At 48.6% G+C, this 19,997-nt stretch overlaps 1 protein-coding gene across 1 annotated transcript in view; it reads left to right on the top strand.

The window, feature by feature from the left end:
- Window positions 1-15,412: 15,412 nt before the first annotated feature.
- The window catches only part of AP3B2 (adaptor related protein complex 3 subunit beta 2), an 80,351-nt gene continuing 75,766 nt past the window's right edge, over window positions 15,413-19,997 (top strand). The window contains 1 exon segment of the mRNA XM_082198335.1: window positions 15,413-15,591. Within this exon segment, the coding sequence (XP_082054461.1) occupies window positions 15,479-15,591 (113 nt within the window). The 5' untranslated portion in view covers window positions 15,413-15,478.

The raw sequence follows: 19,997 nt of genomic DNA, 5'->3' as shown, positions 1-19,997 counted from the left end.
GAACCAGAGCAGCGCACGGAAACGCCATTTACCTTCCCGCCGGAGCGGTACCTATTTATCTACTTGCACTTTGATGTGCTTTTGAACTGCTAGGTTGGCAGGAGCAGGGACCAAGCAACGGGAGCTCACCCCGTCATGGGGATTCGAACCGCCGACCTTCTGATCAGCAAGCCCTAGGCTCTGTGGTTTAACCCACAGCACCACCTGCGTCCCTATTAAGCATCCTATGCATGTCTATTTAGTACAAAGATGGGGATGCTGCGACCCTACAGATGTTGCTGAACTCCATCTCCCATCGACAGTCAGTGTGGCCAATAGTCGGGAATCATAGGAGTTGTAGTTCAACAACATCTGAGTGCCGCAAGTTCCTCACCGCCCCCAGAGGTGAATGTTTACATTCTCAATAAAATGTATTCAAAAGAACTGAATTACCAATGATTAAAGAATCATTTTGTCTCCATCATCATGTTATATATGACCGTTCTCTCTGAACAGACTTTCTAGGCATCCATAAAAATCTGACAGTTTGCTTTTAAGATCACATATAAACCTTTGTTGGTTTCCGTGCAGTGGGTAGCATGACCAGATAATATACCAGACCTTCCACTTATTTTTGTCCATAAATTCTGATAAACTCACTCACTCCTGTATTTTTCATCCAATAATGCCAAGATGATGGCTTGGAAGCCTAACACGTGAACGCTTTTCTCAAACATAATAGGTTCTAACAATTCTAACAAATACCTTTAGAGGCAAATATTAACAGTTAAGTTCACTAGCAATGGTTTATTTGCAGGGCTGTTCTGACTCTTAACAGCTTCGAGACAGGCAGAAATTCAGTTGGTGAAGCTTCTCCCATTGTTGCAGGAAAACCTTACAGGGTAAATTTTTGCTTGCCACAATAGGAATAGGAATCGGTGGCCCTCCATATGTTATGGGACTCCAGCTCCCATCAGCCCCAGCTAGCATAGCCTATGGTCAGGCATGATGGGAGTTGTAGTCTAGCAACATCTGGAGGACCACAAGATCCCTGTGCTAAGTGCTGCCAGAAACAAAGGCGGTGGCCTTTTCCCAGGACAAATGATCGCGTAAACAAGCCCTCGGCAAGACCTCCTTCCCATTCTGCCTTCCGAATTCCTGTGCTAACTAGTAGGCCGCCTTTGCTTAGGACGGCTTTGTACAGCTCTGCATTACATGCTGACTTGGCTAATTTGTGCCCTGGTTGATCTTACCTCAGCTCAGTCAGTAAAAAGCCAGCTCTAGGGTGGGGATTTGGGGGGGGGGCAAGGGATTAGCATGGCCACCATCTGTCACTAGGCCAATAATCATCAACTGAAGCAAATCCAATCATCTTGGAATGAATATATATATATATATATATATATATATATATATATATATGGGGTTTTTTGGTGACAGTACTCAAGTCATCAGTAGGAAGTAGCTCATGGAAGCCATGTTGTGCTGGCACCCACGGCACTTATATCAATCTATGAGCACCGTCACCTCATTACGGGGCGAGGACAGACATGAAATGAGATACGACAGGGACCAATGGTGCCCTTGTGCCTTTTAAAAGGAAGCTAACTGTGAGCAGAGATGCCCACAGCATCTTTGGAAGACTTGGAAAGGCTGCTGGTCAGTGGCAGAGCATCTGCTATGCATGCAGAAGGTCCCAGGTTCGCTTTCCTGACATCTCCAGGTTAGGACTGGGAGAGAACTCTGCCTGAAATCTTAGAGTCACTCAGTGGCGTAGCATGGGTTGTCAGCACCCGGGGCAAGGCAAGTAATTTGCGCCCCCTAACCCGTGGATTTGCGTCCCCTAACCCTAACCCCCAGATGTTGCGCCCGGTGCGGCCGGCCCCCCCTGCACCCCCCACGCTACGCCACTGGAGTCACTGGCAGCCAGTGTGTAGACAATACTCTGCAAGATGGATCAGTGGCACGACTCTGTAAAAGTCTCTGCTTCCTAGGAAGCTGCCACATACAAGTCAAACCACTTGTCCATCCTTCTTCTTATTATTATTCAACGATCCCTTGTAGCCATGTAAGATTGTCTTCCATGAACATGGTTTTAACAGCGAGTCCATAAGTGTCTGTGGAGGCCTATTCTGGATCCACATGTCCTTCCACAGTGGGGACATAGGTTTCCAGGCAGGAGTTGATCACGGTGAGGGTTTGCCAAACATGCCTTCCTCTTAGCACAATTCTCCCGTTCATCCTGAGTTCAAGCGTCTTCAAAGCCCATAACACCTTTGGTAAAGGCTGTTCTCCAATTGGAGCGCTCGCAGGCCAGTGTTTCCCAGTTTTCAGTGTTTATGCTACATTTTTTAAAGATTTGCCTTGAGACAGTCTTTAAACCTCTTTTGTTGACCACCAGCATTACGCTTTCCATTTTTATAAGTTCGGAATAGAGTAGTTGCTTTGGGAGACAATAATCAGGCATCCGCACAACATGACCAGTCCAACGAAGTTGATGTTGAAGAATCATTGCTTTGACACTGGTGATCTTTGCTTCTTCCAGTTCACTGGCATTAGTTGGCCTGTCTTCCCAAGTGATGTGTAAATATTTCCAGAGACACCGTTGATGGAATGTCCATGCTGAATGGCAGTGGTTCTACAGAATATCAGGTGCAGGTCTTTCCCGTCACTTGCAATCCAATGCTCTGATCTGGAAATTTGCTCTTCCACTGGGTTACAGTGCCTCCCAAGATGGCGAGTGGTTTTGGGACTCATGCATGAGCCTGAGTAGATAGTAAATGCAGTCATACCTCTGGTTCTGTTCGCTTCATGTTGCGGATTTTCGGGTTGCGAATGTGGCAAACCCAGAAGTATATACCTCCGGGTTTCGCCCTATGCACACGCACAGAAGTGATCTGTGTGCTTTGCACATGCACAGAAGTGCCCTATCATGCTTTGCACACATGCAGTAGCAGCACTCTACTTACGGACTCTTTGGGGTGCGAACGGCACCCTGAAACGGATCAGGTTTGTAAGCAGAGGTACCACTGTATGAGGGAAGATGGCCTGTGAAGGCCTTAGCTGTCTTCTACTCCAACCAAGTAGTGGCAGAGATGCGTTCCTGAGTGTAAAATGATGGAGGAACACACTGACAAGTGGGGGATGAACAAGTGACATGTAACATCCTGTAAACAAATTGGGGTGAATAACAGACGAACACTCATTGTACCTGCAAACAAATCAGAACAAATGCTCAATAAAGATTGGATATAATCTAATTTCTATGCAAGCTTTGTGCCCGCAAATCAGGATGAATGTCCACTCAACAGGTAATCTGGAAAAGCCCTGGTTCAACAGGTAATCTGGAAAAGCCCTGGAAAAGCCCTGGAAAAGCCCTGGTACTACCACCCTCTCTCTCACCCTCCCCACCCAGCAGACTGCCAGAGGAAGAACAGATGACTCTTGCCAGGCATCTGCACAGAGCATTTTCACACACCCGGGGCTTTAAGACTCAAGCTATGGCTGCAGGTTGCCTGGCCCTTCCATACAGGCTTACTGAAACCTACAGTGTCATGTGAGTAGTGCTCAGGAGAGTCCAGTGGGATGCAAATTCCTCAGCCAACTCTCATTGGCCAAACTATTTTATAGTTACTGCTTTTATTCTGGGAGACTTTGAGCAGCACGCCTCGGGCACCACTCAGGTCTGCGTCCACAAAGCTTCAAGAACAGACAGCTGTCAGTTATACATAGCTATACTTTGGGCCGGTCCAATAAAGGTCTAACTTCAAAGGGCATCTGGTCTCCTAAGGTGCAGCAGTGCCACGTAAACTTCAGCAGTCAGAGCTGATGGAAGGCGACAACCAACTGCCAGAGGAAGAACAGATGACAAATTACAGTTACTAATTGTAAAATCAATGAAAAATTATTTGCAAAAACCACCATACATCTCTCCTGCTATCCAGTGCTGGGCCAAAGAAGAAGAGGCCTCCTTGGTGGTTTTTTTGAGCCCTGAGCAACCCTTCTGATAGGGAAGGTATCTCCTCCAGGTGTCTGAGCACTGCAGACCTACATAATCTAACACTGAGGCAAAGGAGCAAATGTTAAATCCAGCATCTTGGTGGGGTCACGGCTGATATTTGTGACAGACTCTGGGGCAGATGCTGCCGGATTACGGAGCCTAAAACTTCCGAACTGGCTCCTCCAGCAGGCGGAGAAAATTTAATTACTAATTTACTAATTACATGGAGACACCCCTGTCAGCTGTTTTAAAAATCACAGCTTGGCCCTGCTGGTGCCCTGGCGTGTGGTTCAGAGAGCAGGAGGGGGGGGGGTTGGGTGGCAAGGGGCAGACTCTGCCTTGTCAGGGTTATATCTTTGTCCTTGAAAAACACTTCCTTCCTACTTTAAGTTCTGTTTCGTTTTGTTAGGCTGTGCTGTGTACACACAATACCTTTAGAGCACATTCAAGGCACACTCTTTCCCTCGGAGAATTCTGGGCATTGTAGTTCATTAAGCATCACTGGGAATTGTAGCAAAGCTACAGTGCTCAGAATTCTTTCAGGAATATGCTTTGGACGTATGGTCTTTAAGGTTTTTCCAAAATTCCTCGTTTTTGTGACCTGTATCCCATTGTTTCTTTTTTTATAATTTTATTACATTTTCTGTTTTACCATTTAGAATATTCATTTAGCCAACCTTAAAATATCAATGACTTTCCATCTTTTCCTTCCATGGTTCATTTTGCATAACATAAATCCCTGCATATTTTAAATAAACCAAGCCATTCAGTATTCCACCATTACATCCATCAAAAATTATTTACACTGTTGAATTTATTTTAATGCTGCCAATGTTTTCAAGTGTACACAATTTCCCCCCATATATTCAATAAACATTTTTGAATCTTCTTTAAACGCATGCTCTTCTTGCTCTCTTTATATGTTAGATCCGCAAGCTGCACATATGCCATCAGTTTAAATTGCCATTCTTCTTTAGTTGGGACCTCGCTCGTTTTCCATTTTTGGGCTAATGAAACACAGGCTGCAGTAGTGGCATACATAAATAACCTTTTTCGACACTTAGGAATTTCCATCTGAATTATCCCCAACAAAAAGAGCTCTGTTGTTGTTTTTTTGGAAAAGTGCTTTTAAACTTTTTTTAAAAATTCATTATAAATTATTTCCCAATACTGCATCCCCTTGTTTCATGTGGAAGGGCTTTGGCCACCCCATCCTCCATTGTGGAGGAAACCATGCTAAGAATAGCCTTTGGTGTGAGAACTGGGAGCAGGGTTTTCCTGGGGATGGCCCCCTCTTGTTGCCTTAATTACCAAATACCTAGCATTCATTGCCAACAAGACATGGCACAGCCTTTCCTGCAGGTATTTAGGAAAAGATGCAACACCCCTTTTTAATTCCACCAGGCCATCAAATTTTAGATCAATGGCTGTAAGGCTACCAATGGCTATTAGTCATGATGGCTATATTCTCCTTTCACTGTTGGAGGAAGTGGTTGGGAATTACTGGAGAGGAGAGTACTGATGTGCTCAGGTCCTGGATATGGGTTTCCATGGCCACCTGGTGCTGAATAGTGGAAAAGATGGACGAAGGACACAGCTCTGTTGGATTCACAGCTCTTTATTATACCAGTTAGAACTCCTCCTGGAATCAGACTGACTGCAGCCATCTGGCTGCTTTATATAACACCAAGTAAGTTGAAACAGTAACAACTCACAACTAGCTAACCAATCAGGAGCGACAGTTTTCAATCCTTCATTTACATACTGGTGGCCCTGAGTGAGAACTGCCACTAATCTTAATACATAACAGTGAGAATAGGGAGCTGGACTAGATGGTGCTTCAGCCTGAGCCAGTAGAGATCCTATGTTCTAGATCAGTGTTTCCTAAACTTGGGTCTCCAGCTGTTTTTTGGGACTACACCTCCCATCATCCCTAGCTAGCAGGACCGGTGGTCAGGTATGATGGGAATCGCAGTCCAAAAACAGTTGGAGGCCCCATTTTGGGAAACCCTGTTCTAGATATATTTATAACCATATCCTATCCTATCTAGCTGAGATTTCTGCATTGCAGGGGATTGGACTAGATGTCCCTTCTGGGTCTCTTCCAACTCTACAGTTTATAAGTCTCTGAAACTGGTGCATCCTCCAGCCAGCGATATTTGCCAAAGGTCATACACAGCCTTGTCCTTTCTGCTCTGAAGGACGGTTGTGCCCTCTGTCACCCTCAGCTAAGCTGCATGTCACCCGGCTCCTGTTTCATAGATAATTAGGTCTCCTTGATTGCTGCGATCCTTTTCCCTTTATTCACCTTGCTCTGCGGCAGAAGCATGCTCTCCTGACATGATCAATGGTGTCTCCTGCACTCCGTGATAAGTGAATGACAGAGGGCTGAGGACGAGCGCTGTCAGCTCTGCTCCTGCCACTCCTGGGATCAGTGGCTGCCAGGTCGGACAAAGGCTCCAGTGGTGCTTGCAGTGCCTGGAATTAAAGTTTCATGATGTCCCAAGCATGACCTGGTGTCATCCAAACCTAATCTTTGAAGGCAAGTGTCAGCCTGGCTGCGAAGCTCCTCTCTTGACAGGATGACCCGGGCCTCCCTTAGTGTTCGCACTGTGCCATCTTCAGTCCCAGGAGAGGGAAAGGAAAGACAGCTGGGCTTTTGATTGGCGTGTTGTAAAGTGCTTTGGGGTGGTGCAGCTCCATGGGGGATGTTATGTACTGAAGTTCTCACCCTGGGCCAGCAGGGGAATACTGTAGATAGTTTTCACTCAGGTCCACATATGCAAATAAGGGACTGAAAGTGACGTTCAGTGATTGGATAGTTACAGAAAATGGTTACTGTTGCGTTCTAGTGAAGCTCTAAACAGTGGTACCTCGGGTTAAGTACTTACCGTAATTCGTTCCAGAGGTCCATACTTAACCTGAAACTGTTCTTAACCTGAAGCACCACTTTAGCTAATGGGGCCTCCTGCTGCTGCCGCGCCGCTGGAGCACAATTTCTGTTCTCATCCTGAAGCCAAGGTCTTAACCTGCAGCAATATTTCTAGGTTAGCAGAGTCTGTAACCTAAAGCGTATGTAACCTGAAGCGTATGTGTCAGAGCTGCTTCCAGATCCTAGCTCACAGAGGATCACGCTAGCCAGCAATCACTTTGTAAAAGTCTTTATTGAGTTACAGTTTCCATTCTCCAGCTGCTGCGTGCAACTCTACGTCTTATGGGTTAGACCGGCGAAGCTCCGTCTGAGTCTCCGCCCCTTGTACACCAACTTAATATCCTAGCCTTACTCCACCTTTTCCGCCTGACTGTTCTTCTCTGGGTCCCTCTGCCCCCCGGGGTCTCTTCCTTCCTGGATTCTTCTGACGCCGACCCCCCGGACCCTCCTGCCTCCTTGCGCCGGGCTTTAGGACCTGGCTCCCTTTCCGGGCTGCTTACTGCGCCACCTTCCTGTGCATTTGAACTTGGCGCGCGCGCCCAACCTTCCACTTTCCGTCTGACCGTTTCTTCGCTCCCCGATGGAGGTGTGGCCACTCCTGACTCGTGCCCTCCCTCCTGTTGTGAGCTGCCAGCGCTTGATACCTGACGCCCTTCCTCTCCCCTGCTCTCTGTTGGTGACGCTGGTCCCGATTTCCAACTGCTCCCCTCTGAGCCCCCTCTGGCCCTTTCCTCCTGGGGTGTCCCCCTAGGCTCCCCCCTTGCCCTGGCCACTGGTGCTCCTTTCTGTGAATCTTCTGATTCACTGGAAAGACTCGGAGATCTCGGGTCGTCGTCATCACTCATCCTTTCTTCTGCCTCCTCCCCCTCGCTCTCTGTTTCCTCCCTTGCCCTTGCCTCTGCTCCTGAACCCCTGACAGTATGTAACCCGAGGTACCACTGTATAAGCAGGCTGGCTGAACCCTTCAGTTCAGTTCTGTTCTGGCCTGTGAACAGGGACGCGGACTTATAAAAAATATTGGGGGGGCCCGGGAAAGCTCGTGAAATGTAAATAAGCTCATGAATATGCAAATAAGCTCATGAATATGCAAATAAAGTGGCGCCGCCCCCTCGTGAGCGAATAGGGGAGAGCGTGCTGCTGCCTATTAATCAGCTCCGGAACAGCTGATATGCGGGAAACCTGGGGCTAGAGGCAGAAGCCCCCGCCCCCGGGGATTCCCCTGTTCTCGCGGGGGACGGCCGGGGCTCTCCAGCTAGGGCGCGCGGCTGGCTGGCTGGCTGGGGAGGGAGCAGGTGGGGAGGAGGCGGGGGACGGCGGCAAGGGCGCCCGAGATTATTGGGGGGGCTGAGCCCCCCCAAAATTTTTTTTGAGGGGGCTCAAGCCCCCTCAAGCCCCATGGAGTCGGCGCCTATGCCTGTGAATAAACAAGAGCTGTTTGAAGAATCGCTGTGTCGTCTGATATGTTCACCCACAACTTAACAGGGGACATAGGTGCCGGCTCCAGGGGGACTAAGCACTGTGGACCCCCACAATGGGTTTTTTGAGGGGGCCGGGGGGGCATTGTTGGGGCCAGGTGCAGAGTAACATCAGGACGTCATGTCAGTCCCCCAAAAAAGTGCTTAAGGATATGGCGCCTCTAGTAGTGGATCTTTGTGAGCAGAAGGTCCTGGGTTCAAATCCTGGCAGGAAGAAGTGGGAAGCACCCCATCGGAGTGCCTGGTGAGCTGCTAACAGTGTGGACTAGGGCTTCCCAAAGTGGGGTCAACACAGACCACCTGGTGGTCGACAGCGGTGACTCTGATGAGCGGCACATTCCTCTTCTTGTTGGCATCTGTCTGTCTCAGGAGATAATGGAGGAGGGCGCTTTGTGGGTGAAGTCATACTGTTTGGAAGGTTGCAGTATCTGCTGAGGCTGATACAGGAGAGACGTGTTTTGTTGCAGCTGGGGCAGATGGAGGCGTCCGGTTGTGCTGCTGCAGGCGCACCATGGTGCATCTTCTTTCTGCGCTCCTCTCCTCTGGGAACTCCTGGTATAAACAATGCTGAGCTGGACGGTCGAGGAGTCTGATTTGATACAAGGCAGATCATTTGGCAGAGCACGAGACTCATAATCTCAGGATCAGGGGTTCGAGCCCCAAATTGGGCAAAATAATTCCTGCATTGCAGGGGGTTGGACTAGATGACCCCCGCGGTCCCTTCTATGATTCCTACTTTGCCCTGCTACAACTTACTACATATGCACTGAGTTCTACTTAGACCAAGCAGGGGAGGGGTATTTGCCCATTTTTGAGCTTCAGGACAGGGACAGGCAAAATTTAGACTATCAGGATCTACTTCGTTGCTGTTGATGATGTAGTGGTAAATTTTGAAGGGCAGAAATGCAGGCAGCTGTGTTGCCCCATTATTGCACACACACAAACACATCACTGAGCAGCATTACATAGGCTAATGTCCAATTTATTAAGAGCAGCATGGCTTCTATTTGATATTTTACTGGAATTGTGTGTGTATATATATATATATATATGCTTTCGTAGATTTTCACGGGTACAGGAATGCAGGTTTTGGTGTCTTCGGGTGTCTTCCCGTGTAAGAGTCGGGGTGTCTGGGCGACGTTTCGACGAGGTCTCACTCGTCATCTTCAGGCTGGTGCTTTCGGCTTCTTGTTACTGGAACAGAGCAGAATCTGGTGTTTGAGTTCCTATAAATACTGTTGAGGGGTGTGGTACGTTGGAGGCTATACACCACACCCCTCAACAGTATTTATAGGAACTCAAACACCAGATTCTGCTCTGTTCCAGTAACAAGAAGCCGAAAGCACCAGCCTGAAGATGACGAGTGAGACCTCGTCGAAACGTCGCCCAGACACCCCGACTCTTACACGGGAAGACACCCGAAGACACCAAAACCTGCATATATATATATATATATATATATATATATATATAACATAAATCTGTGCAAGAAAATATGGACAGTATAAGCAGTATAATGAGAATTCTTGGAAGTTTTGTATTTCAACCTGTTATTGTAATATACTGTATTTTTTCTTTTGCTATTTTTTTCTCTTTCTATTATTGTTTTTCTCTATTTGTATTGATTTCCCTTTGTATGATTTTTTATTTATTTATGTATATATGTCTATGTGGGAAATAAATATATATCAGCATGCCTTCAATCCTGTGCGAAGCTTTCTAGGAGTAAGCGCCACTGAACTCAGGGGTGTTTACTTCTGCCTATGCAGGTCCCAACTTCGCAAAAGACATGGAGCTACTTTAACAAAATATCTCTGGACTGCTGAAATTCAACCTTGAGCTTTTAACCGTCTTGCAAAGAAGTGTTGCCTTTTGAACTGCTAGTGTGTGGTAGGGATCCCGCATCAAAAAAAGGAAAGGAAAAGGAAAGGCAATTTTGCATCAAACCTCCGCTTGACTATCCTCCCGCTCCTCTGAATTCCACCACGTCTGATAATCTGTTGCAAAACGAACTTGAAAGCTTCATTATCACCTCATTCATTTGCGGGAGAGAGGAAAGCCCTACAGCTTCCCTCGCTCTGCAACGGAGCATCATGCCATTGATTCCGCTTTGCAAAAAAATTAAAAAGATATCGAGCTGCACTCCCTTGCTCCCGCCACCCGCATCTGCCTGGGAGACTAGCATTCAAATCTTCCCTAAACCAGGAAACTCACGGGATGACTGTCAGTCGCCATCATTCAGCCTCGCCTATCTTCAAGGGGGGTTGTTGAGGGTAAACAGGGTGCCCCCTTTCGCTTCTGTTTTTTTTTAAAAAAGATATTTATTAGAGTTTTTTTAAATATAACAATGGAAAAATAAAAAATAGGGGGGAAAACAAAATATAAAATACAACATAAAAACAGTTAAAAAACAAATAATTTTCCATAACATATCTTTCTTAGGCTTATTTCCCCAGACCTCCTCATACCTCCCTTCTTTGTATTCCACTTCAATTTGTTAGTTCAGCAAATCCTTACCATTAAGCTTTTACCCATTTATAAACCATTTTTTCCCGTATCTCCTAAAGCATTACAGCTGGAAACTCCTTAGTTTCTATCCAACATCCTTCTAACATTCATTAATTTTACAATATTTCTGTAAATAATCTTTAAATTTCTTCCAGTCTTCTTTCACCAACTCTTCTCCCTGGTCTCGGATTCTGCCAGTCATTTCTGCCAGTTCCATGTAGTCGATCACCTTCATCTGCCATTCTTCCAGAGTGGGTAGATCTTGTGTCTTCCAGTACTTTGCAATGAGTATTCTTGCTGCTGTTGTAGCATACATAAAAAAAGTTCTGTCCTTCTTTGGCACCAATTGGCCGACAATGCCCAGGAGAAAGGCATCTGCCCCCTTTCGCTTCTGGTTAGAAAGGCAGGAAATAAATGTAACAATTAATTTCTAAAAAACCAAAAGCAAGTAGATTCCAGAAACAAGAATCCTTCTCTTCTCCAGTGCAGAAGTTGACAGCTGTCAGAAATATCGTTTTCCTACGCATGAAGGCAAATTTACAAGTGGCACTAACTACCCTAACCTAGGTGGGCAGGGTGGGACTTGAAACTTGCAGACCTGGAAAAGTCTTTAGGGTTGTGAATGCCACCCCCCACCCCCCCACCCCGAAAGGAAAACGAATCAGCCAATGTGGGATTATCAATGCGCAGCGCCCCCTGCTGCTTATGATGGCAATTGCCACAACAAATGCCCTTGCATTGTACATGCTCTTCCAGGGGAATTTTCTTTCAGGCGGGGGGAATCCACAGAAGGTTTCTATTTCCGTCGAAAACTATGTGTGCATGTTGCTTATGCAGGAAAGATAGATAGATAGATAATACTTTATTCGGCTATAAGCCCACCAGGTAAAACCAATGAGTAAATAAAATAACATTTTACATTCTAAAATATCAACTAAAATATTTCAACGCATAATCTCCTTCACATTACATGCAGTCTCTAGATGTACCATATTGTGGCCTTGAATATAAAGAAGGTGGATAGAGTTTACTAGATTTTAATAGTCATGCAGCATTCCATGAAGTCTTTTATATGAAAGAACAGAATTCAGGAATCTTGCAACCTGTAATGTTCTATAAGAGTCAGTGTCCTGGAGTAGATAGGCTAGATGTAATTCAGGTGGTTTAGCAACAGTTTCCAAAATGATTGAACTCAGAATCCTTGATCGGGGAACAATATATAAAGGACAATTAAACAAGATATGATAAAGGGATTCTATTGATTTGTTGTCACATGCGCATAAAACAGAGGTTTTACCGTTAGAAAATCTATTGTTCAGCACATTTGAGGGGAACACATTAAATCTGGCTCTAACAAAAGCGAATCTATGTGACACAACCGATAAGGTAGACAGATATCGAGGTATCTGGGACATAAATGTAATGCCCTGGTTTATCAGGGAACATGTACCACCACCTGTATGTAGTAAGATTTTGTTGCAAGTCAACCTCCTCCAATCTTTGTTTGATGACCTTTTTTGCTGTAATTAGATCTAAGTTTAGTATATCGGAAGGAGAGATTCCACAAGTCAACAGTTTGGAGCAGGAAAGAAATCTTAGGAGTGAGCCAGAGCTCAGGAGTGGCATCACTCAGGAGTGGAGCAACCTATTGTTGGACACCTTGCCTTCAACCTCACCATGGGCACCAGGCAGCGCTTCAAGTCTTTCTGATGCTTTTTGAGGCTCAGCCATCAGTGCAAACCCTGTTCTCAGCCACTCATCTTACGGGCCCTTCTCTACAAGTGTTTCTCTGTGTTCTTCAATTTTGACAATGCTTCTCAGTTGCCTGGATGAAAGATAGAAAGTTGTGTGTGTAGAAACTAGCCTACTATACAAAAAAATAGCATTTGTTGCTCTGCCCACTTTTGCCTCTGGCTCCTCCCACCACATGCATGTGGCCCCTGGAACAGGCATAAGCAAACTCGGCCCTCCAGAGGTTTTGAGACTACAATTTCCATCATCCCTGACCACTGGTCCTGTTAGCTAGGGATGATGGGAGTTGTAGTCCCAAAACATCTGGAGGGCCGACTTTGCCTATGCCTACCCTGAAAAGTTGCCCAGAGGTGAATGCGGTCCTTGGGGTGAAAAAGACTTCCTGCCCCCAATTTCAGTTATTATATAGCTTTAATTATGTGGGAGGAGGTGTAGCTTCCTGGTGAAGCCTTGCAGCCTCCTCATGGAAAAAGCACCCATTTTTGGGGGGGGGGGAACCCTTCCTTTCCCCATCAGCCTGGCACTATCAAACCAGGCAGGTGAGATACCTTTTTTTTCCTGGAAAGCAGGAAAAAAGCACAGCTGCTTTTCTTAACAGCTGTATGTGGCAGGCAGAAATCCAGAGCCGACGCTGTCTTGCCTTTGCAAGAATGACACGCCGCTGCACCTGTTTCATTTGTGCTTGACAGGTAGTCCCTTAAATTGCCAGGAGCTTCGCTGAAAGCAAAAACTTCCTTATGCCACAAAGGACCAGACGAGGAGTTTTGCACATCTTTTATGCCTGGTCTGGCCTGCTTTTGGGGAAGCTGCAGTGTGTCCTATCACACACTGGTTGATGTTAGCATGAGACGGCAGGGCCTTTTCCGTGGCAGCATTCCATGGAATTTCCTCTACCAGTGGCAGACTTCGGGCTTTAAAATTCCAGCAGCGCCCTGTGCAGCACCAAAATTTGGCACCCCACCCGCCTGCCTCTCACCTTCTGTTGTTTGCCATTGTTGCGGCAGCCCCTACAATGCCCTCTCTGGTCAGCACCCATTGCGGGGAAAGCAGTCTCACTCCCCATAATCCACCTCTACCTCGAGGGCAGTGGTTTTCAACCAGGGTGCCGTGGCACCCTAGGGTGCCTTGAATGATGGTCAGGGGTTTCATGGGCTCCTTCCCTCTTTCCTTCCCTCCCTCCTCTGATGCCCTCTCACATCTCTGCCTCCCAAAGGCTCGCGCAGCTGTTTTTTGCAGCAGCCTGACTTATAAGCTCCACAGGCGAATGGTGCCTCTGGGAGGCAACCTCTTTGGGGTGGGGCATCTGGGGTGAGGAGCAGCTCAGAGACCAGAAACAGCAGCAGCAGCTGCCTGGAGGACCAGTGGCGTAGCGTGGGGGGTGCAGGGGGGCCCGGCCGCACTGGGCGCAACATCTGGGGGGGGGCGCTCGCACTCTCAGCTCTCTGCCCCTACCTGGCTCACTCACTCTCTCTCACTGCAGTGCTGGCTGTGCGAACCCGATCCGAGCCGCTGGGTCGCCGCCCACTGTGGAGGGGGTGGGTGCCAGGCGTGCGGTGCGGAGAGAGAGCGAGGGACTATCTGGGGGAGGGACAGTGCAGCGGCCGCCCAGCGCTGAGCGCGGGAGAGAACCACACCAGACCAGACCAGGCAGCAGCAAGAAGAAGCTGGCAGCGGCGGCAGGTTAGGGGTTAGGGGGCGCAAATTACTTGCCTTGCCCCGGGTTAGGGGGCGCAAATTACTTGCCTTGCCCCGGGTGCTGACAACCCATGCTACGCCACTGTGGAGGACCCCCAAGGAGAGGTGAGAGGAGGCTGAGGAAACACTCCCAAAGGGAGGGTGTTTGAAAAAAGGTGAGAGGCTGCCAGCTCTGCAGGCAAGGGGGGGGGCATCACTGGGCTCCTGAGCCCCACAGGGGTGCCTCAGAAAGAATGTAGTTGGTCAAGGGAAACGTGGACCCAAAAAGGTTGAAAACCTCTCCTCTAGGGAGATTGGACTGGCCCCATCCCTGATGACTTTTAGGCAGGCATCGAACCCATCTTTCTTTCGCTTGGCTATTTATTTTCATTTAAGGTTCACACCCATTTAAACACACACACATATAAAGAATCCTGGGAACTGTAGTTTACCACCCGCAGAGCTGTAATTCCCAGTACCCTTTTAAAAAAAATTATTAAATTTTCCATTTCAACAATCCAATCAAATCACATTAAATATTCCAAATTATACAAATACATATCATATAGTCCGAATATTCTGCCAAATTATAAATTTTTATTGAGACTTCCCATGCTTCAAGTTCGAGGGGCCTCTCATCATCTTATATCTCTACTGCCTTGAGTTTCCAATAGTTCCTTTAAATCTTCCTGTTGTTAACCTTCAATTCCCAGCACCCTTAAACTACAGTTCCCAGGATTCCCGGGAGAAGGGGGAACTAATGTGCTTCAGATATTAGGTGTGGATGCTTTAATATTTCGTTACAACTCTGTGACGGTTTAAACCGGGTGCCGTTGCCTTCTCTTTTATTGTCCATCGACTTGAGGGCCAAAAGGCGGTCTAGGTTTTAAAAAATGAAATGAGCCAGCACCGGAAAGGGAACCCCCCCCGCCCCCAGCCTCCCCCCTCGGCGCGGGCGGCGGGGTCGTGTCTCTTTAAGGGCCGGGGGAGGCGTGCCCAATCCTGCCTGCACCAGCCGCTCCCACATGACACTGACATCAGCCGCAGCCGCATCCCGGACCCGCCGTCGGGGCTGCCATCGCCCCCCCGCCCCCGCTCCAGCCTCCCCCCCCCCCGCCATAAGGCGCTCCAGCCAGCCCAGCTTTCCTCCGCGCAGCCATGTCCGCCGGCCAAGCTTACAACGAGGAGAAAGGCGGCTCCTCCAGCCTGGGGGAGCCCGAATATGGGCACGATCCGGCCAGTGGAGGGATCTTCTCCTCGGATTACAAAAGGTGGGGCTGTCGGGGGCGCGCCTCCCACCCGATCCCAGGCTGCGCGTGCGGGACTGAACCTGTTTCTCCCTCCCCTCCCCGCATTTTATTTTATTTTTTGGGGGTGGGGGGAGGAAGCTGGCTTGGATGGCGGGGGGGGGGGAGAGATCAGGATTGCTCCCTTCGTCCTGCGGCCAAAGGCAGGGCTTTCCCCCGGCCCCGGGTCCATCCGCCCGCGCGCGCTCCCGCTTGGCGATTCGCTTGGCCTTTGTTATGGATGGCCCAGATTTCTCTCTCTCCATCCCGGGGATGACGCGAGAGGCGCTGAGCCAACCTGAGCGCGCCACCTGCGCCCAGGCGAGGCTGGCACCGGGCGACGTGGGCCCGGAAAGCTTCCCCTGCCCTCCAGCCTTATAAAGATTTTGCCAGGGGGAGGAAGAGCCGGGGCTCTTAGGGCAGCACCTGTCGGGTTGCTACCGCGGGGGCTCCCACCTGCCGCCGGCCGGCCTTCTTACTTAACCCCCAGGGCGTGGCACCAGCTGTCAGCTTCAAGGCTCGGGGTTGCTCCCTGCAGAGCTTAGGGAGGTGGTGATAGAGGGAGACAAGATTAGAAACCACTTGGGCTCCACCTGCCATTGGCTACCCAGTGCCGTAGCAGGGGTTGCCGGCACCCCGGGTGGGCAAATGTTATCCCCCTGGTGGACTGGGGTGGGGTGAACGGAGCCGCCCTCCAACTGGCTCCCCGCCTGCTCCCTCCATCCACCTGCCCACTGGACTGACCCGCCTGTTGCTGTGCCTCAGCTGCCAGGGCTCCTGCCTGTCGTGCCTGATTGTGCCCCTCAAAAATGTGGGCCCAGGGCCCCCCTGGCCCCTCGCGCTACTCCTCTGGTGCCCCCTACTGTTGACCTCCCTTTTTCCCAGGATACCAATCCCAGGGGGCATTGGCATCCTCTGGGAGGATGAGACCTGGCTCCTTATTCCTTGGTATGTAGGGTGTTGGAGTGAGATTGTTCCTGTGGACAGGTGCTCTTTGCTCGTGCTCAGGGGTGCTCTTTTCTGAGGGTTTTTCATGGCTCATGGATATTGGGAGTTGTAGTCCAAGGACATCTGGAGCAGCACAAGCAACCTCCTCTTGTTCCACAGGGTTTGTTTCTCAAGATGTTGCATTGAGCAGGGTGTGGAACTAAATGATAGGTCTGAGGTTCCTTTTCAACTCCCTGACTCTATGATCTGCTTCCAAGTTTCCTAAGCCTTACAGAGGTGGCCTAAAATCTATTGTTAGGCTGTTACATGAGTATGTGCAATAATGGCTTGTGGCAAAGATTTCAGCCATGCTAATATGCTAATATGCTGCAGTGCGAGTTCGATTGGGGGGGGGGGAATTTCTCAGTTTAGGTCAGGGAAGGTTGGTCCCACCTACATTTGTGCCGCAACCACACCATAGACTTGCAGCTCTATGACACTGCTTTAAACACTTGCGGCTTTTCCCAAAGAGTCCTGGGAACTGTAGTTTGTTAAGGGCGCTCCTTAACAAATAGGTCCCCTATTCTGCTCAAAGAGCTACAATTCCCAGAGTTCCCTGGGAGGAGAGTTTAACTATTAAAACACTCTGTTGCTCAATGTGGGATTAGGGGTCTCCTAACAGCTTCTGGTGCCTTCAGTAAACTATGGTTCCCATGGTTCCTTGGGGGAATCTGTGACTGTTTAAAGTGGAATCAAAGTGCTTTAAATGTGCAGTGTGGACGTGGCCTTGGTTTATGGCCTTTCATTGGCTAGGTGGGCACTGAGAGAAGCACCTGGGAGCAAGAGACTGGCTCAGGTGCAGTCAGGTGGAATTGCTTTCCTCTGGCTGTCACCTTCCATCAGCTCTGACTGCTGAAGTTTACGTGGCACTGCTGCACCTTAGGAGACCAGATGCCCTCCGAAGTTAGACCTTTATTGGACTGGCCCAAAGTATAGCCATGTATAACTTACAGCTGCCTGTTCTTGAAGCTTTGTGGACACAGTTCTGAGTGGTGCCCGAGGCGTGCTGCTCAAAGTCTCCCAGAATAAAAGCAGTAACTATAAAATAGTTTGGCCAATGAGAGTTGGCTGAGGAATTTGCATCCCACTGGACCCTCCTGAGCACTACTCACATGACACTGTAGGTTTCAGTAAGCCTGTATGGAAGGGCCAGGCAACCTGCAGCCATAGCTTGAGTCTTAAAGCCCCGGGTGTGTGAAAATGCTCTGTGCAGATGCCTGGCAAGAGTCATCTCTTCTTCCTCTGGCAGTCTGCTGGGTGGGGAGGGTGAGAGAGAGGGTGGTAGTAGCAGAAAGCAAGAGAAATGGGGGTGATCCAGAGAGAAGCAGGGTGGCAGAATGAGAGCAGAGAGGGGGCCAGGACCACTTCTGACTCTGGCTTCACCCATTCTGGGCTTCTGACCTGCCCACCACCAGCCTGCATGCCCGCCCCCAGGTTACCCCTAAGGGAATGTGGGCCTTCGCTGGGGGAAAAGTGGCCCATTCCCCAATGTGCTGACTTGCCTCTGCACAGCCATTGAGTTTAACTATCATGTGCATGCTGGTGCCATGTGCTTAACTCTAGGGCTGGGCAAAATATTGATATATTGTCCCAAACTGGTCTGAAGTCTATTGTGATATCAGTTTTATAATTTTTGACCTGGCAATATATCGCAAATCATGATGTGTGTGTTCACTATGCAAAAATCACAATGTGGGAAAACCCATGAATCTGGCCAATGCTTCTCTCGATTCCTGCAGCCCTTGCTAACTTTGCCAGCTCAATTCTCCCCTGCCATCTGCAAGAGGCAGCAAATCACAAGAGCAGGCGCCGGCAAAAATCACGATGCACGAAAAGGCGTGAAGCCAGCCAGTGCCTCTACATAGCTCCATCCTTATTTCAGACCTTGTGATATATCAGTATATTGCAACGTTTAGCTGGTGAGATATCACAATGTTTTAAACCAAATATTGCCCTACTTAACTCATAATGAATTGGCTTTTGGCACCCAATCACAACTGCAGTTTGAGCATTTGGAGGTAGTGCCAGAAACTGACCTGTACTGAGTCCAGCCCAAGGGGTTGGCATGTACACTGCTGACTCTTGCCTGTGGTGCTGCATGGATAAAAGCTGGCTTGTAGAGCAGCTTAAAAAATAACATCTGCCATGGTTGAAATGGGTTTTCCTTGGTTCTTAGAGCATGATTCTAGCAGAAGCTAATGGATGTTATGGGGAGAAACTATTAACCTGAATCAGGCCTTCCAGGCAAATGAGCTTGTGGTGAATTGGGTCTCTGCTATTCACTTGCAATCTTTACACTCAAAGTGGTTGTCTAGTTGCTAACACTCTAGATCAGGCGGGAGCCTTTGAACTACAACTCCCATCAAGCCCCAGCAAACCTGGCCCAGTGAGGTTCCCCATTCCTGACAGAAGGGGTTGCAGTTTGTGCTTTTCTGGCTGAACTCGACCTGGGGTTCTTGGGATTCTTTGAACTCAAAAGTTGCGGGAAGGTGGCATGTTCAGGATATGCATCATTTGTGTATTCTAAGCATGTTGAGATTCTTGCACTGCAGGGGGTTGGACTAGATGACCCTCAAGGCCCCTTCCAACTCTACAATTCTATAATTCTATGTGATGAGCGGCACTGGGAACCCATGTCAAGGGTTGCCACAGCTAGTACAAAGAGATGCTGTCAGTGTTTTCCAACACTAAGGAGAGGTACCGTATTTTTTGCTCTATAAGACTCACCTTTTCCCTCCTAAAAAGTAAGGGGAAATGTGTGTGCGTCTTATGGAGCGAATGCGGGCTGCGCAGTTATCCCAGAAGCCTGAACAGCAAGAGGGATTGCTGCTTTCGCTGCGCAGTGATCCCTCTTGCTGCTCTGGCTTCTGGGATTCAGAATATTTTTTTCTTGTTTTCCTCCTCCAAAAACTAGGTGCGTCTTATGGTCTGGTGCGTCTTATAGAGTGAAAAATACGGTATATTCCTATGCTCTCATGCAAGATGAGCAACAGACAGTGCACTGTAAACCTATGGTCCTTTAAAACTGGGACAGGTAACTTTTTTATCCTGAGGGCCGCATTTCCTTCTGGGCAACAATCTGAGAGCCACAGACTGGTGGTGGGTAGGGCTAGAGGCAAAAGTGCGCAGAGCAACAAATGTGCATTTTAGCTTCCTAAGGTAGACTAGTTTCCACACACACAAACCTCTTTAGACTCCATCTGAAGAGGCAAGATGCATTATCAGAGTTCAATGACATATTCCAGTCAGGCAAAAGCATGTTGGCTATGAAGCAGGACCAGCGGGGATTGTGGCTTGGGGGGAGTTTCAGGGGCCAGGCAGAGGGGCTTGGGGGGCTGCATTTGGCCTTTAGGCCTCAGGGTCCCCACCCATGCTTTAAACTTATGGCAGTGCCCTATGATACC

The sequence above is a fragment of the Podarcis vaucheri genome, assembly GCF_965113315.1.
Source record: "Podarcis vaucheri genome assembly, chromosome: 14".
NCBI classification, from domain to species: domain Eukaryota; kingdom Metazoa; phylum Chordata; class Lepidosauria; order Squamata; family Lacertidae; genus Podarcis; species Podarcis vaucheri.
The sequence above is the reverse complement of the archived record's forward strand: the minus strand, read 5'-3'. Positions and strand labels throughout refer to the sequence as shown.